The sequence below is a fragment of the Zeus faber genome (assembly GCF_960531495.2).
Source record: "Zeus faber genome assembly, chromosome: 17".
In the NCBI taxonomy this organism is placed as follows: domain Eukaryota; kingdom Metazoa; phylum Chordata; class Actinopteri; order Zeiformes; family Zeidae; genus Zeus; species Zeus faber.
The window spans coordinates 4,413,525-4,432,465 of record NC_137204.1 but is presented as its reverse complement, the minus strand read 5'-3'; the positions used below and the strand labels follow the sequence as shown (position 1 = coordinate 4,432,465).

The 18,941-nt window shown below is 40.2% G+C and overlaps 1 protein-coding gene across 1 annotated transcript in view; it reads left to right on the top strand.

The window, feature by feature from the left end:
- The window catches only part of map3k1 (mitogen-activated protein kinase kinase kinase 1, E3 ubiquitin protein ligase), a 93,020-nt gene that overhangs the window by 38,037 nt on the left and 36,042 nt on the right, over positions 1 to 18,941 (top strand). The window contains exons 5-12 of the mRNA XM_080018327.1: positions 1,517 to 1,633; positions 3,212 to 3,360; positions 5,960 to 6,078; positions 11,112 to 11,193; positions 12,401 to 12,581; positions 13,094 to 13,363; positions 16,462 to 16,583; positions 18,832 to 18,923. Coding sequence (XP_079874453.1) covers positions 1,517 to 1,633; positions 3,212 to 3,360; positions 5,960 to 6,078; positions 11,112 to 11,193; positions 12,401 to 12,581; positions 13,094 to 13,363; positions 16,462 to 16,583; positions 18,832 to 18,923 — 1,132 coding nt within the window. The remainder of the gene's footprint in view (positions 1 to 1,516; positions 1,634 to 3,211; positions 3,361 to 5,959; positions 6,079 to 11,111; positions 11,194 to 12,400; positions 12,582 to 13,093; positions 13,364 to 16,461; positions 16,584 to 18,831; positions 18,924 to 18,941) is intronic.

Below are 18,941 nucleotides of genomic sequence, written 5' to 3'. Positions count from 1 at the left end.
AAAGCAAGTGCGCATAGAACGAAACCAAACGTAATGGGGACACTTTCTCCCTGACTCTCTCTCTTAAGGACACGCCCATCCCACAGGGTTTTCAGAATGGACACCTTGATTGCACCGTTTACAAAAATATTTCTTTGTACTTTTATATTGTGTTTCTATTAAAGGCTTGCGTAGCCGCGTACAGATGAAAAAAGAAATAAACCTCTCGTACAAAAATAGAGAAATGCGGCACGGTTCCGAGCTGCTCCCCACACAGCCGATGTGGCCAGCTGCAACTCTGGATTCAATAGGAAGCAGCACTTACGGCACGCCTTCAATCGGAAGCAGCACTTATGGCACGCCATGCCTGTACACTGCACCAATGTGTCCGGTGGCCTTTTATCGTGATAGCCTTATACTGCAGTTCACGTGTGCGTATTGAACTGTAGGGTGCGTACAGAACAGTTTGATAACATACCGTGTACTGTTACATCCCTAGTGTGAACATGGCTAGTCAGGAATGTACAGAATGTGATGTCCTCAAGCAGCATGAGGATAATGACTGGTAGTGCAACTGGATGTCAACCACTGAGTTGACGGTGATAATTTCTACTGGAAAATATCAAATGTTAATGATACAAAAAATCAAGTATGAGCAACATTTATTTCCCAGTAGTAAAAAACTCCTTGAAATGGAGGACTTGGATTTAGAGTTTATTGCAAATTTATTTATTTTTTGTTCTGTTCATGACATTATTGTATAGAGGGGGATAACAAAGGCGTAACAGGCTGTTTTTGAACCACCTTCATTTGCCCACATTGCCAGCACAGCCTGTATTTTGTTGGTTTTCCATCAAATTCCGGAGTAATTAGTAGATGTGGGAAGTGGACAAAATAGGCATCTTTTCTACTTTATTGTAAAAGAAGTAGAATTTGGAAATTTGACACAGGTGTTCCTCAGGTCCCTCTTTGAGTTCACAAAAGGTAAATCTAATGATTTCCATTTGGGGTCAAGTCATGCATCAGAGTAGATTAACATCAAGCATGTTGGAGCGGTTATGTAAGAGGTTCAAAATAAGCATTAAAATCAATGAAATAGAAAAGCAAACTGACTCATAATGATAAATGACACAGCAATCAATTTAACTTTTGTGATCCAACGTTGCCTAATGCATCAAACCCATCTTGCGTCTCCTGCATTGCATGAGTCGACTATGATTTTCAAGTGTGCTGAGACTTGAGTTAGATGTGTGCATATTGGAGGCAAGACTTTGGAAAAATTTACCCTGCTCCAATAACCCTATCCCAAAAATCTTTGTTGATGTGCAAGGTCAGGTTGTGCCTGATGCTTAATGACCTTTATTCTGTTTTCAGTTCAATATTTATATGCAACAATTCTGCTATGCTATTCCCTTTGTGTGCCTCCACAAAATTTCATCCGGCCCCCACCTGACCAACTCTTTGAAAGTTTTCTCAAGGCCACACTATCTGAATTTCTCCTTAGGAGCAATAAAATTGTATCTTTTGCGATCTGTAGACCTGCAGCTGTGGACGGGGGGTGTTCTGTATTCACGTCCTCTTCGTCATGCTCAGGGTGTTTCAGTTGGAGCCCTCGGACCCTTTGCTCTGGAGAAAAACACTCAAGAACTTTGAGGTAACCACATACACCTAGAACACATAGCATTTTTTAAATGGTGTACCATTTCTGTTAATAATTTGCAATCTTATTCTTATTCTTATTCTGTCAGTTAACCATGTTTCCTGTTCTGGGAATTGCTAGTTTCAGAAGTTTTCAGAAAAATAATGCTTTAAAGAAATGATTTTCTATTAGTTGTATGTTGTAACCCATAGTTAATCATTATTCCATGCCAGTAAGAATTAAAATAACTGATAGTTATTATCAGTTTTAAATGTTCAGGGTTCGTACAATGTTTGAATTCATACAAATTCTTGAAATCTTCCAAATATGCTTGAATTTTAATCTTGTATTTGAATGGTTAAAAATGTGCATTACATTTGAATGAATTGGCTAACAAAGTTATTCAAAGTTATGAACTTTTCATTATAGAGCAACGTTCAGGTTGGCATACCTGGTGAATTTCAGCAGCAATGTAACTTTTGGTATTTGGAAATTGGCACCCCTACAGTTTCTAAGTGCAATTGCACATTTTTGCCATCGTAAAATTCGGTCCGGTGTCCGCACATCATTTTTTTTACCAGACTAATTTTAACATTATCTGTCACGTTTCAATAGCAGTCTACGTTACGAACACAAATGTAATGTACACCTAGGTTACAGCACCCCTTGCATGGACCTCGCCGCTTCCCGCTGCCTCTCTCCCCATGGCTCCCCCGGAGAGGGCGCAGGGATCGTGTAGGTACTAGATGTACTTGTCCTGGCAGATGGGCTCACATGTACAAGTCAGAGAGTGAAACAAACTCCATGGGGCACCTACGTTTTGTATGAGCATTATTACCAGACATTTTGACCGGCAGGTTTATTATTCATAATTTTTTTTAAATCATTTTTGTCAGCGAAATAAACAGTAATTACATCAAGCAAGTGATGTAGTGCTGTAAAGCGTAACGCACTTTTCAAACGGTTTCAAACCCAAACATAGAACTTATATAGAGCAAGAACAGGTGTTTGAGGGGGCTGTGTGGGAATGGAAGAGGTGCCATTCTCTATATTACAAGTTAGTGTACTATCAAAATGATTTTGAAGCAGTTATTTTAAGGTAAAAAATGTACATAGTGTTGCTTTAATGTACAGTATGGGTAAATTAAACCACATGGCCTCAGCTATGTTATTTATATAGTTTTTATTTTATATTGTTAATGCTAGGGTTTCTACAATCTGCAAAAACACTGTACTTCACCATCCTAAATAGCTGTGAATCTGACTGACCTGCCAACAAACTACCACCCTGCTACTACCTGCTGGCAGTCAGTGAGACAACCTTCTTGACATCACCGGCTGAAAGTTATTTGTTTATTTCAAGCAATGATTGTAAATTCATAAAACATTTTAACCTGATGGTTGCTTTTCATGTCAAATCAAACATCATGCTTTGAGAAATGTGGCCGTTCTCAAAAATGTTGACTGGTCTACGTTCCATTATCTTTGTTAAAAGTGCTGTATGAGCCCCTCCAAATTTTCTATTAAATTCATAGCTTTGTGGGAGCACTTAAATCAGACTTTGACTGACGGTTGGTTTCAAACTTTGTCCAGGTGGAGAGCTTGTTTCAGAAATATCACAGCCGGCGCCGCTCTCGGATTAAGGCACCCTCCCGCAACACCATCCAAAAGTTTGTCACCCGCATGTCCTACTCCCACACCACAAGTACATCCAGTGACACCATGACCAGCAACGAGAACAGGTCCGCTTCACCAAACGTGCAGACACTTACTTACACTTTCTAGCATGCTGAAATCCCCGGAAACTGTGAACTAGCTGTGTTTTGATTTTTCCACTCTCAAATGAGCTGTGCCATGCTGAGGTACCCGTCCTGATTTTTGCTCCTTGTCTGGCCTATTACCAATTGTACCAACCGGGCTCCATTGACAGAGTGAAGTAATACTGCAGGCCACTCATTAGTCAATCCCGGTCATCTTAAAAGCGAAGAAGTAAAGTGCAGTTTAAAGTTCCTCCATTAAATAAACAGAGATTGTGTTGTGTTATTGTAGAGAGATATGGTTCGCAAAACACTCCAGATAACTCCTCCTACAACCACGGCTCTGATCATGGCTCTGTTGAGATCTGGAAAAACTCAGTTCAGTTCAGATTGCAGTGTTTCTTCTACAACCATATTTTAAGTAAGGTAATTAGGTTTATTTAACTACTACTTATTTAACACTACTATACAACTATACAGGTACTCCTCACTTAACGACCTACCTGTTTGACGACTGTTCGGACTTATGACCAGCTCTCGGACCTGTCTGTATTGTGCGCTGCATACAATACACCGCGGCATGTGCACTGTGTTCACTGCGTCTCAGCGTCAAGAACCTCATCGCGCATCACCATTCTCAGCCTCAGTGTCGTTCCTGCAGTCTGTCAGTATTCACTACACTAGCGTTCGCAATTGCCACGCTCCTTTACCGTGAATTAACACGGGTCCTCGCTTATCGACCAATTCGCTTAACGACCTGGTCCTAGGAACAGAACTCAGTTGTTAAATGAGAAGTACCTGTATAACAAATGAAGATATGAACAAGGGACCATGAAGGATGTTATCCTATGCTTTAACATGTTATAGTTTTTTCGACATTCTCAGGCTGTTGTTAAATATTCCACAGCTTGAAGTTGCTGTAGAAATTTGAATTAAAACGTTATGTCAAACACCACAGAAGAACATTGGGAGCATGCACATTGATGGGGTTCTTCAGTGAGGAATAAAACAACACAGCATGGCGTATTTTGAACCGCAGATGGAGAGGTGGATTGAGAACTTTTGGGCACAGTGTATTTACATGCCTCAGCACAGCAGTGTAATGATGAAGTAACGCTAGGTTGACTTAAAAATGTTACACGTTAACATGTAATTGACCAGATGTCCCAGTTTGCTGGGATTGTCCTGGTTTCAACCTCCCCTAGCTTTTGTTTTTATTCAATTACAATAAATACGTCTACTTTAAAAACTGTCGCTGTTATTGGTTTTGTGTGAAGAAACAGAGAGCGATCCATGCCAGTGGATCGCATAGTGGTCAGCAGAGATCGTGGCCCCATCAACCTTTTTTATTTTTAGAAAGGTTAAAAATACAGGATATTTACAGGAAACTACACCTACATTAAACCTAACAGAACTAGCCATACGTAAACGTTTTTAAAAACCTTTGTTTTCAGTTACCTCAAATGCCGTTATGGTGTGGACAAAAGGCCAAAACACAGAGAGAAAACTACGTTTTTAAAAATACCCATAGACAAGGCCACAGATAATTCTCAAAAAAAACAGCGAAGTCTAATCAATACTAAACTGAACCTTTGTTTTATGAAGGCCTTTTATTAACATACATTTTCCCATTTCACTGTTGGTGGGGGAGTTGCAGGTGGATATTCAACATTAGTGGAGGGTAGGGGGAATACTGCACATGTTCGCAATCATGGTTTAAGAAAATGATAAAAGAACTATTTACATCAACAGATATATAAAGTATGTAATATAAACAAGATGAAGCTTTAAACATTTTTTGAAAGGATAGACCATTTTCAACCCATGCCTATTTCAGCTATTTATAACTGTTCATAGTACAACCTCACTCAATACTACAAATTGAGAAACATACCAATCTGTTGCAGCTTCGCATTGTGTGTGAATGTAGTCCAATGGGGCAAATGTTTAAGCCTCCTTTTGGGGAAAACTTTTTTTTATGCTACCCATCTGTCTGCTCAACTTTGCATCAACATTTTGTCAAAATGTACTTGGCAGAAAAAATAGGCTTGTAAAAATATCAATGAAAAGTAATGTACTGATAGTTTGCATTATCAACAGTGCATTGCAGACCCACAGTCCTGCTCCACTTAGTCTGACAGTTACTGGGCAAACAGTTTTTTTATATCTTATACTGGAAAATTAGCCACCCATTCAGATGGATTGGCATCCAAGATGCTAACTTACTATAGCCAACGTTAAGCTTTGGATGGACTGGCAATTGCAATACCCTTAGACACTGGGAGTATAATTTGTGCTTCCACTTTCAAAAAGTATATTTAACATGATTTCTTCAGAGTTTTGCCCGATTGGACTGCATTCAAGCACAGTGAGATGCTTCCCAATAGTAGAGCATTTAGCAAGGTTGTGCTATGAACACACATAAATCAGGGAAACCAACATTTTGGTCTGGGTTAAAAAAAAATAATAATAATTAAAAAAAATATATATATAGCGAACATATCCTCTAACAAGTTATGAATAAATTATTGTGCTTTTCCCATCATGTTTCTCACTTCTAATCTTCCGTGCTCTGTCCTTGTAGTTTGAAGGATGAGGAGCAGATGTGTCCCATTTGCCTATTGGACATGCTGGACGAAGAGAGCCTGACCGTGTGCGAGGAAGGCTGCAGGAACAAACTTCACCACCATTGCATGTCCATTTGTAAGTGGATGTCATTCAAGTGGGATACATGTAGAAAACAAATCTGAAATTGAAATTGTACACTGATGAAAATTTGCAAATGTTGGGTGCATTAATTATTTTCAGTACTCATTGTGCTTCAAGGACCATACCATGTTTGACCAGTGTCAAATGTTGTTTCAGCCTGTTTCCTAGTCAGCTAACACGTTATATATTACCCCTGACTACTTTCCCGATGAAAGCTCATGTTTTAACATCTTTTATATAGTCTCTATTTTTGTGTTTTGGAAATATTGAACCAGGTTGTGAGAAACCTAACTCAAAATGTTCTCCTGATCCTGCTGACATTTACAGTAACATATTTTTGGAATTATCTGGCTGTTTTGCAATCTATGGAGTCTAAAGAGATTTAAAATGTATTTAAATTAGTTTAACTTAGAATTACAGGACTCCTTTTTGAAATGCAATTTGCCACGTCCACCTAAAAATCGGACATTGTCCACAAACCTGCATGTGATGTCACGGGGGGGGGGGGCAGAGCTAGAACTACAGTGAATGGCAAGTAGAAATGATGTAGCGTTTTTATGCAATATTTGTTTTTATTTTAGGTTTAGATTTATTTCCGTTAGTTTCCTACTTGTATGAAACGAAAAACTTAACATAACTAAAAGGCGGTTCCGTTCCGTCCCCTGAAATAGACAGGGTGTGTTTTTATTTTATTTTTGATTTAGATGTATTTGTTTTCCTTGGTTTCCTGCTTGAATGTAGCACAACAAAACTTGTGCACATGTGCCATGTCACACACATCTCTCTGTTGTTCTCTTTAACTTTACCGTGGTCTCCGTTGGCATGGGACTTTTTTTGTTTTGAATTTTGTAAATATGTTTTTTGTTTTTTTTTGTGAGTAAATACTCACCCCCTGTCAGCCCCTTCCTCCTCCATCCTGCTTCTCTGGTGCTTATGCAGGCACGTGACCCATGGCCTCAGCTGTGTTATTTATTTTATTTTATTGATTTTCTTTTTAATTTTATGGTTAAAGCTGGAGTTTGCGCAAACACAGCACTTCACCATCTTGAATAGCTGTGAAACTTAAACTGACTGACCTGCTGACTGCCTAGCCTAGAACCGTGACCGATTTAAAAAAAAAAAAAAAAAAAAAAAAAAAAAAAAAAATTGCGATGTCTTTAACTTGTGGCCAGGAGCTGGATTTATCACCCTTCCATATGCTTAACTTGACCTTAACTCCACCAAACCTATATTCAGTTGGGGAGGTTTTGTTTTGGAGCGCTGCCTTGTCAAAATGCTTGTCATCTGAACAGAAATCTTAAAAAACTCCTTAAATATTATTGAACATTCTAATAATATATCACAGAAATATTATGCCTAAATGCGCAATACTGTCATCCACATTTGGTCCTTTCTTTCTCGAATGACAGCCAGCTGAAGTTTAAGGCTGTAGGTACTGAAGTACATGCCCACTTGGAACAACTAGTTATTTTAATCCCCCGGTAAAAAAAATATCCATGGTCTAACTGGCACAAACTGGAAGCCTTCATCCACCCATCACTAATAAAAACTGTATGCTAGAGCAAGATTACCTCAAAATGCACCCAGTGTACAAAAGATATATTAGAGCCAATTCACTCCATATAGCAAGCATTATAAAAGAAACAAGGAGATTGATAACACATTCAATGACGCATACAGTTTACCGATAACACACTTAATTAATTTTATCCTCTTCAAATGCTGCACTCCCGGCACTTTCTTCAGGAAATGGAAGCCTATTACAGTGTATAGGCTGTGTTGAATAAAAAGGTTAGCATTATTTGGTCATGGAAATTAAGATCACTAAATTCGTCCATTTCAAAAATCACTACAAGTTATATCTTCCTACACTCAGGCTGTACCTGGGAGAGTGTTTAACATAAAAAGTTGATTTACTCTTAGTTTGTTATTTTGTGATTCACATGCATTAAAAAAAGAATATTAGAATGGAGGGAAAAGTCTCTGACCAAAGACCCTTCTGAAATTTGGACTCTCCCCAACCACACCAAGACATAAATTCCACAGAAAACACTGCCCATACCTAAACTTTACCATTTCTAAACTTTACCATTTATAACTTTATACCTAAATGTGGGAGGCTCTACCCACGGGTTCAGAAAGGGAGATGGAGACTTTCAGGCAGTGAGGTGCTGACATGGCGGGGTTTTTAATAAAGCATTGGCTTGCTGGCCAAAACGTGAACATAAAGCAATGTCGGAATAATTGATGTCAATTGATTAAGAGTCAGAGTCTGTGTGCCTTGTGATCTAATCCGCAGGGACACGTCTCTTGCACCACGCAGTCCCCACTGCAAGACAAAATAACACATAAAAAACCTCTTCCAGCCGCGTCCGATGAATCAGCACTAATGAAGCTGATTAGACGGATCCGGAACAGCTGCGCCATGTCTAGAAGAAGCCAGCGATTAACGCCCCCCACCCCCCATTGCCACACTAAAGTCAACCATTTATAACCTACCAAAACTAATACTGAAACATAAACCTCTCTAACCTTATAGACAATTAACCCTAACCCCTGGGCCACACCAGAAGTGACATCGTCAGTGTCAGCAACACAAAAGCGTCGCGTCATTTGACGGTCCGTCAACTTCTCCCAGGTCCGTCTTCACTCCGTCTACAGCGTGTTCGCGTAAGCAGCATTTTCGAGACTTTAAACTTCTAAATTGTGAAATTTCTCAACTTTCAATTGGTAAGTGAATTAAGTGAATCTTTGCTTTAGTTTTCAATCATTTACTTTTCATCTCTTTTGGAGTGTTTGTTTGTTTATTGTTTAACGTATTTGCATTAGTTTGTGAGTTTAGCATTTATTGTTTATATTTCACATCAGCTTCTGCCTTGAATGCAACACTTTTATCACTGGAATTAATAATAACCTTTAAATAGAACGTATTTTATTGCTGGAATGAGTAATAATCTGAAAATACATTGCTGCTTTTGACAGGAGGGAGGTGGTGCCGATTATCCTCTATGGGTCCGAGGGAGAATCCAGAGACGGCAGCGGTGGGTTCGTCCCATTAACCAGAGGAGGTTGCCGGGGATTCCCACAATCTTTGTGTTATTATTGATCTGTTTCTGTAATAAAGTGTTTTCTGATTATTTGTTGTGATTTGTTATTTGTGGTATGATTATTAAATGAACACAGACATGCAATGGATATATTCTCAAACATTTGATAAAACCTGTTAATAGCTTACTAATAACTTATAAATAATTTGACAGATTTTTATACAACAAAAAAGTGTTGCTTGACAAGTCAGACACAGAGTCCAAGCAGCAAGGCCCCCTTCTGTGTTCTGGTAATTTTTGGTTGGTTTATTATATCAGTAAGAGACAGAATATCAAAAAGAAATCCAGAAGATCACATAAAAAAAATATATAAATAATTTAGCATTTCATTGGGCTAAATATGTATTTGATCCCCTACTAACCATAAAGAATTCTGGCTCCCACAGATTAGTCTCCTCGCTTTAAGGAAGTACTCCTAATCTCAACTCTTTACCTGTATAAAAGACACCTGTCTCAACTTGTTACCTTTTATAAAAGACACCTGTCCACAGAATAAATCAATCAAGACTCCAACCTCTCCATCATGGGCAAGACCAAAGAGCTGTCTAAGAACATCAGGGGCAAGATTGTAGACCTGCACAAGACCGGAATGGGCTACAAGACCATTTGACAAGAAGTTGGGTAAGAAGGAGACAACTGTTGGCGCGACTATTCGAATGGAATTCGATGGAAGAAACAAAGAATGGAAGAAACACAAAATGATGGTCAATCTCCTTCGGTCTGGGGGTCCAAGCAAGATCTCACCTCGTGGGGTATAAATGATCATGAGAAAAGTGAGAGATCAGCCCAGAACTACACAGGGGGAGATTGTTCATGATCTCCTGGCAGCTGGGACCACAGTCACCAAGAAAACCATTGGTAACACACTCCGCCGTAATGGATTAAAATCCTGCAGTGCCTGTAAGGTCCCCCTGCTCAAGAAGGAAAATGTACAGGCCCATCTGAAGTTTGCCAACGAACACCTGAATGATTCAGAGAATGCTTGGGAGAAGGTGATGTGGTCAGATGAGACCAAATTTGACCTCTTTGGTATCAATGCGACTAGCCATGTTTGGAGGAAGAGGAATTCTGACTATGACCCCAAGAACACCATCCCCACCGTCAAGCATGGAGGTGGAAGCATTATGCTTTGGGGGTGTTTCTCTGCTAAGGGGACAGGTCGACTTCACCGCATTGAGGGAAAGATGGATGGGGCCATGTACCGTGAAATCCTGGGTGACAACCTCCTTCTCTCAGCCAGGACACTAAAAATGGGTCGTGGATGGGTCTTCCAGCATGACAATGACCCAAAACATACAGCCAAGGCAACAAAGGAGTGGCTCAAGAAGAAGCACATTAAGGTCATGGAGTGGCCTGGCCAGTCTCCGGACCTTAATCCTATAGAAAATCTGTGGAGGGAGCTAAAGCTTCGAGTTGCCAAGCGACAGCCTCGAAACCTTAAAGATTTGGAGAGGAGTGGTCCAAAATTTCTCCTGAGATGTGTGCAAACCTGGTAATCAACTACAAGAAACGTCTGACCTCTGTACTTGCCAACAAGGGTTTCTCCACTAAGTACTAAGTCATGTTTTGATAGGGATCAAATACTTATTTTACTCAGTGAAATGCAAAATAATTTATATCTTTTATTTAATGAGATTTTCTGGATTTTGTTATAATAAACCTACCAAAAATTACCACTAAAATGATAGACCGTTCATTTCTTTGTCAGTGGGAAAACGTACAAAATCAGTGAGGGATCAAATAATTATTTCCCCCACTGTGTATATAAACACATACACACACACGTGAGTGTGTATGTGTGTGTTGAAATCTGGACATTCCAAAATGAACTGAAATTAAAATAATTATTTTCACATTTAACTGTTGACGAGATGATTCGTGGGCGACCTGACCACTAATGACTTCTTCCTTGTCTCCAAGGGGCGGAGGAATGTCTGAGAAACCAGGAGACCCTGATCTGCCCCCTGTGCAGAGCCAAGTGGAAGTTTCACGATTTTCACAGGTCATCTTCTTACATTTCCTTCACATTACATTTTATCTCCACTTGAGCAGAGTTCAATTACAGAAACGTCAGAAAATTTAATTAAATAAATTAAATACATCTACGGTTTTGTTTGGAGAAACACGGGGTGGGTCACGCACCGCAGCCTACATGACAGTCAACCTAACGTGGACACGGACACACACACACACACACACAAACACACAAACAAACAAAGAAACACACAGCAGAATCAATTTTTAAATGCTTACATTTCCCTCATCTGCAGTTTTTTCACGGACAGTTGGTATTGATTCCTCTTTCTTTTAAAATATTTGTGGTGGTCTCTGCAGCCAACAGAGCACTTCCCATGACTAGCTCTTAGCATTAATGCTAGTGGGTCAAGATTCAGGATTCAAAAGGTTTATTTGTCACATACATATACATACTTCAATACATATATGCAGTGAAATCTCCTTGCATTACACTGCTTTGTTTTCATCAAATCTATCTGGAAAAACAGCCGCTGACATCTGTGTGAAATTAATGTGTATCTAGATTTAAAGGGATACTCCAGTCATTTAGGAAATTACCTTTTTGTCTATCATACACAGATTAAGACGAGAAGGTCAATAGCTACTTTATGTGTCGAGTAGTGAGATAGCGATGCACTACGTGCTGACTGTATTCACTCAATGCGATGCAAAGGAACTATTCTTGCCCTTGTAAAATTAAGGAAGTACACCCTCCTCAAAAGTGGAGTTATTTAACTTGTATTTATATCTTGTGTCTTTATGACAAGTAGTTCTATGTTTAGAACTATTTAGACGCATAACCATTTATTTATCTGCTGCATCCACTTTACAGGTAATAATCACTGGGCCCAGCGGATGGATAGTCAAAAATAGTTTTGAAAGTGTAAACTCAGTTTTTGAGATACTGAAAGTGTATTTCCCCAATTTATCAAGAGCTAGGCCAGCTGATTCCCCCTGGAGCCTTGCATTGATCACACACGGTCAGCATGTAGCCCGTAAACATCTCAGTACATCTCAGTCACATACACAAATGAAATTGGTATTGACCTTCTCATCTGAATCTGAAGATTTTAATCTGATTGTGAAATTTTCAAATTTCACCAAAAATGTAATCTTCCTTTAAAGTACATCGATAAAATTCCTAATCATTCATAAAAAGTGCCACTAATTTACATTTGGTGTCCTGTCTGCAGTCACGAGTCCACCATGTCTAGCGAAGGATCATCAGGTCACAACCGTCTCCAACATGATGCCTACTCATCCCAGAAAAACAGCTCAAGGGCTTCTCCTCAAGATGGAGATGTCACCCTGCCCCACTTCAGCGTTCAGCAGATCCCTAAGTCATACCGTGAGCTGGCTGAACCGTGGATAAAGGTAGGCAAAACAGTGGCAAATTCTGTGATAATCGCGCGACTGTCTGCGTATTTCACTTATCATGGACAGAGATGAGAGAAAAAAGCCTCTAGAAGACCTTAGATCTTCTCAGGGATGTCTCCCTGTCCATGTGTAATTTGCCGCCGCGATCTCTGTCCACTGCTTGTCCCTGTTCCTCTCAATAACACATTGAAAACATTGAGCATTTAGATGTATTTATTTCTACTCATTTTTATTTAACTTTTTATTTTACTCCGAAACCAAAAAATAAACAACCAAGTGCGTAAGGGAAATTATATGTTGTATTATCGTTTAAAACACGTAAATAAAAATACACTAAGACACCTAACAAACGTCTGTCCCATCAGACTGCATTGAAGCATAATGAGAATCTTCATCTATAAACATATCCTTTAAGCTGAAACCAAACTGAAAATAATAATTATATTTAAGCGGAACTGAAATATTTTTGATGTGTCAGAAATTGTATGCCGCACTGGCTCCCTCTGCAGGTGTTTGGTGTCGAACTAGTGGGGTGCCTTTTTTCCCGGAACTGGAACATCAGGGAAATGGCCCTACGCCGTCTCTCACATGATGTCAGCGGGGCGCTGCTCCTCGTTAATGGGGAGCGTTTCAGTCCCGGTTCCGGACATAAGGAAATGACAACCACATGTGGACCGGGCTACGACAAGACCTCCGGGGACGGGGTGCTTGAATCTTGCTGCAGCATCCTCTCCATGGTCTGCGCCGACCCCGTCTACAAAGTCTACGTGGCGGCATTGGTGAGTCTTCTTTACTTACGCGTCTAAAGCTAGGGCCACATTAGGTGATTTTCAAGGCCTATTTGGCAACGATTTGAGATCAGGCTGAATCCAGGTTAGTCCAGGGTAGTCACGCTATAGAATCGTAGCTAACTTTTGTCGGACAATATAGTGTCCCAGGAATAATTGCGTCGAACTACACCGATCAGCCACAACACTAAAACCCCCAATAATAACTAATATTGTTTAGTTCCCTCCTCGTGCCACTACAACAGCTCTGACCCATCGGTGCATGGATTCCACAAGACTTCTGAAGGTGTCCTGTGGTATCTGTCACCAATACATTAGCAGAAGATCCTTTTAAGCCCTGTAAGTTGCGAGGTGGGGCCCTAACCCCGACCATCCACATGATGTAGAAGAAAACGTGATTCATCAGAATATACCTTCTTCCATTGCGCCATGGTCAAGCTCTGATGCTCACTTGCCCGTTGTAGGGGCTTTCGGCGGTGTTCTGACACCTTTCTATCATTGCCAGCATGAACTTTTTCAGCAATTTGTGTGACAGTACTACTCTTCTGTGGGATCGGACCAGACCGGCTAAACTTGGCTTCCCACGTGCATCAAAGAGCCATGGGTGCCCATGACCCTGTCGCCAATTGTCCTTGCTTGGACAACTTTTGGTAGGTACTAACCACTGCATACTGGAAATACTCCAGCTCTGACAATTTGCCCTCACAGTGTGGCCCTTGTCAGAGTCGCTCCGATCCTTACGCTTGCCCATTTTTCTGCCTTCAACACATGTCACATGAGTGTGTGGAGGAGCTGCCTGAGCCCCGCCCACGGGGAAACTTCGACACAGAGAGCAGATGACAGGACAGAAGCAGTGAGAATAGAAATGACAGCAAAACGTTTCTCAGCATAGTTTTTTATTCTGTTAATTTGGCCCAGTTACATTAATTTATAAAATGGTTCATACAAGACAGTGACATTATTTATTTGTGGATTTATAAATACATTTGTCTGTGATCTTTTTAAACCTTTTTCTATCACATTTGTATATTGTAGTATTTATGATGATCATGATCTTTTCCCATGTATTTATTGCATTATATGTATTTGTGAATTGTGACACATACAGTAATTCCTTCGATAATGTGTTTTTATTCACTTTAAAACGTACAACATTTTGGCTACATTATGTTATTTAGCTGGCACTTTTGTCAAATATAAGTAGAGTAGGAAATCGTAAATTCTCACGTGACTTGAACACAGCATCTGTAGGAGTAACTGGGTGAGCAAGCGTCCAAACGACTGCCTGGTGCAGTGCTTCATCTCCCGCTGGAATGATGCGGAGGAGTGGCACAGCACGGCTCAGAGCCTCCTCCCCGGCTGCTCTGCTCCTCTCAACTCAGACTGAATGAATATTATTAATACTATTCATATTATCTGTATTATTGTCCTAACAGGGTTTTATCACTGTTTCACCACTCGTTAAAAACTTTCCAGCCAGGTGGAGGTGTGGGGTGTGCCGGGATGCCGCTGGCCCTTGCAGCAGATCAGCCCCGGTCTGTCTGAACGGCTCTCAGTAATAAACGTATTAATATTTATAGTATCGATACTTGGCACCACTGTATCGGTATTGTGTTGTGAAAGAAATATTTGTCGTCCTTTAATTTGTATTCATTTAGATAATAAGAATAAAAAATATAAATAAGAAAAAAAGACAAAACACTAGACTGCTGGCCCTGAATTAGATACCAGTCCTGTTCGGACTGCTCAATTGTGCCACCTGGTGATGTTTGGTGTGCACTACAGATGTTTTTTTTGTTGTTTTGATAGGATAGGATCAAAACAAAAATAGGATAACATTATGAAGCAATGGCATTTTATATCCCAAAGGTCAACTTCATAATGCTCTGCAAAAACAAATTTTCTGGGCATTATTCAACGCCATAACTCAGGAACAGAAGGGGAAATTGTGACCATATTTCATATTTGGTTAGATACTGAATCAGATACTCTCATGAGTCTGGACAGACAGGGATGTAAACTGCTAAATTGACTGGTTGGCGGAGGCATACAACTGCAATGCAGTAATTGTGGTTACTTCTTGTGCAGTTTGTTACTCACTGTTTCCAATTCATGCCATTGTTAATGGATAAGTTTTACTGGTTTTGAATTTGTGATTGTGGAATTAATGTACTGCAGCAGGGAGCGTCATAGAAAAACATCAAATAGCTCAAAAAGCTAAAAGAAATACCGGAGGGTTGTCTGTAAGTTGAAAATACAAAGTCCACCTTTTACACTTTAGATATATTTAGATATTAAATGACATTTGTGCAGATATACCACATTTTGGTAGCCCACAGCAAGCTGTTTTCTCTTATTGTTCTCTAGGCCTTCATTTTATAGTTTATGGAGTGCAGTGCCTTTCAAACAATGCCTGTTCGGAATGGGCTGCACTGTGGATGTAAGTGACTCAGTCGCAGAGCCCTGAAGCCCCACCTCGCTGCTGCACACGGTTCGCTGTTTGCGAAGCCCTGCCCCGCAAGCGGAGTGGCTCGCTGTTTGCTTGTTTATTCAAAGTTTAATGATATTACAGTGTTGCGTGTCCAAATTGCACCAAACACTGCATGTCCTTGGGTCCCCAGCAACACGCCTGCCAAGTGTTAAGTAAATCGGATGAACTGTTTTTGAGATAATCGACATGCAGAGATTGGACAGACAGAGATTCCTTACTTTATAGTTAAATAAGTGAAGTGCTGCATAATAGTTCTTATAGAACTGAGTCCTTTAACATGATGTTGCAAATTGGTGTGTAATTCTTAAAGTACTGCAAATTATGAATTGAACTCGAATTGAACAAAAATATTTTATCAGTGCAAATTATTTTGGTACAATCCTTGAATCTCAATGCAGACATACATTTATTCTCTCTGTCCAATACTCAATGATTATTAATTAACGGGGTCACATTTAATATTCCAGATCCAGCAATTTCCTTGTAGGTAGGCGATAATCGGCACGTTTGCGTTCCACCATGTTTTCCAATCAAATTAGAATTTTGTGTGTTTACTCCCTTGGTATTTTTTTCTTTTTCTTTTTCTTTTTACCCACAGAAAACCTTACGAGCTACGCTAGTGTATGCGCCATGCAATTCTGTGTCGGAGTGTTCACGACTACAGCAGCTTCTGCAGCCCGTTATTGAGACCATCCTTGTGAAGTGCGCCGATGCAAACAGGTAAGTCGTCGGGTCACTTGGTAGCCTGCAAACTCAGAAGACACATTTATGTTAGCTTTACAGGGACTTTACTAAACTCAACAAATCATGTACTATATGTTGACCCAAAAATGCTCTATGTTTACTATATTATATATTATAGCACTCCAACAAATGCTTCCGAAAAAAAAACATGTTTAGAAAAAAACAATCTTGAATCGCAAAATTATTAGGCAAAAAGGAACAAAAATATATACACTACTCACAAAAAGTTAGGGATATTTGGCTTTCGGGTGAAATTTATGGAAAATGTAAAAAGTTCACGCCACAGTGATATATCATGAAAGTAGGGCATTTAAGTAGGAGCATGCAATGGTGATTTCCTCATCTCAAACAATTTATTGAAACAAAAGCCAACAACAGTGGTGGGTTTACCACAACAAAAAATGTCAACGTCTCAATAACTTGTCATGTGCCCTTGAGCATCAATTTCAGCTTGACAACAACGTCTCATGCTGTTCACAAGTCGACTTATTGTCTGCTGAGGCATGGCACCCCACTCTTCTTGAAGGGCGGCCCTCAGGTCATTGAGGTTCTGGGGTACAGAGTTACGAGCCTCTACATGGCAACTCAGCTGATCTATGGGATTCAGGTCTGGAGAAAGTGCAAGCCACTCCATTTGAGGTACCCCAGTCTCCAGCAGCCGTTCCCTAATGATGCGACCTCGATGAGCTGGAGCATTGTCGTCCATGAAGATGAAATTAGACCTGTGTTGTTCATGCAGGGGCATAATGACTGGATTAATGATGTTATTCAGGTAGTATGGGCTTGTCACTGTACCATTCACAAAGTGTAGGACAGTTCTGTATTGACTAGACACACCTGCCTACACTGTAACACCACCACCACCAAAGGCTTGTCTGGTGACAACAGTGGCTGATGCATAGCGCTCTCCTTGACGTCTCCAACATCGTTGGCGGCCATCATTTCTGCTCAACGTGAATCGACTTTCATCAGAGAACAACACTGAGGCCCACTGGTCCCTCGTCCAGCGCTGTAAATGCTCCCTGGCCCGTGCAAGAAGATGATGCCTGTGCCTAGTGGTGTGGTCAGGTACCCTTGCAGGTCGTCTTGCACGTAGACCACGCTGATGTAAACGGTTTCGAATGGTCTGATGTGACACTTGGGTGCCTCTCACCTCCCTTAAATGTGCCTGGAGTTGAGTGGCAATAATCATCCGCTTCCGCAGGGCACTGTTCACAATGAAGCGGTCATCAGTGTGGGATGTGGCCAAAGGACGTCCATTTCTATGCCTTTCTGTGACTCTTCCAGTCTCTCTGTATCTCTGTTGCAACCTGCTGATGACACTCTGTGACACTCTAAGCTCAGTGGCCACTTCCCTCCGAGAACATCCTGTTTGAAGCCTCGCAATGGCGAGGTACTGTTGATCTATTGTTAGGTGTTGTCTTGGTCTCGTGATGTCAAACTGTGAACAGCATGATGAAGAGGACTGTTTAAATACCATTTCTAATTGAACCAGGAAATGTATTGGTCGATTCATGGATCAAACACCTATTGTGAATTTTGCCGTTCAGCTCCTTGTTAGAGAACAGCAAGTTGTGCAAAAAGTACTGAAACATTGAACAGTTGGACATGTGCATTCAAAAGTTTAGAGAAGGTCAAATTAAGTTCACCTGTAAAGGTTGTACTGCATTTTAGGTCCATCCTGAAATTTCACCTGAAAGCCGAATATCCCTAACTTTCTGTGAGTAGTGCATATATTTTGGTCATTGCATGACGTTATTTAGCAGATGCTTTTGTCCAAAGGGACTTGCGATAAGCAAATATTGTTGTTAAAAATGATTAGGACGACCTCAATAATGATAATGAATTATATTATATTTTAATATCTAAAAATGTCACTTAATTTACCTGAAACAATGCATTTGGGCTGATTGCTTAAGTGAGATCATTGAGGAAATTTTCTCAGCTAGCTAGCTGAATGAGCGTTTACACATCCTAGCTCATAGTCAAGTCTCGTAAAAAAAAAAAAAAAAAAAAGCTATAGTATTTTGAAGATTGTTCTTTTGTTGTATTTTTTTGTTCTTGTTCTGCGGTGCTGCCTAAATTTAAATGATGACATTAAGATAAATATCAGCCATTTACTTCAATATGTATTACTTTCACCTGGATTCTTGAATTATTTATAGTCTTCAATTTGTTACATACAGTATATATTACATGTTGCATGATCATTTGCATTTCTCAGTCGTACCAGCCAGCTGTCCATATCCACCCTTCTTGAGCTGTGTAAGGGCCAAGTTGGAGAACTGGCTGTTGGCAGGGAGATCCTCAATGCAGGTAAGAAATTACACCTCT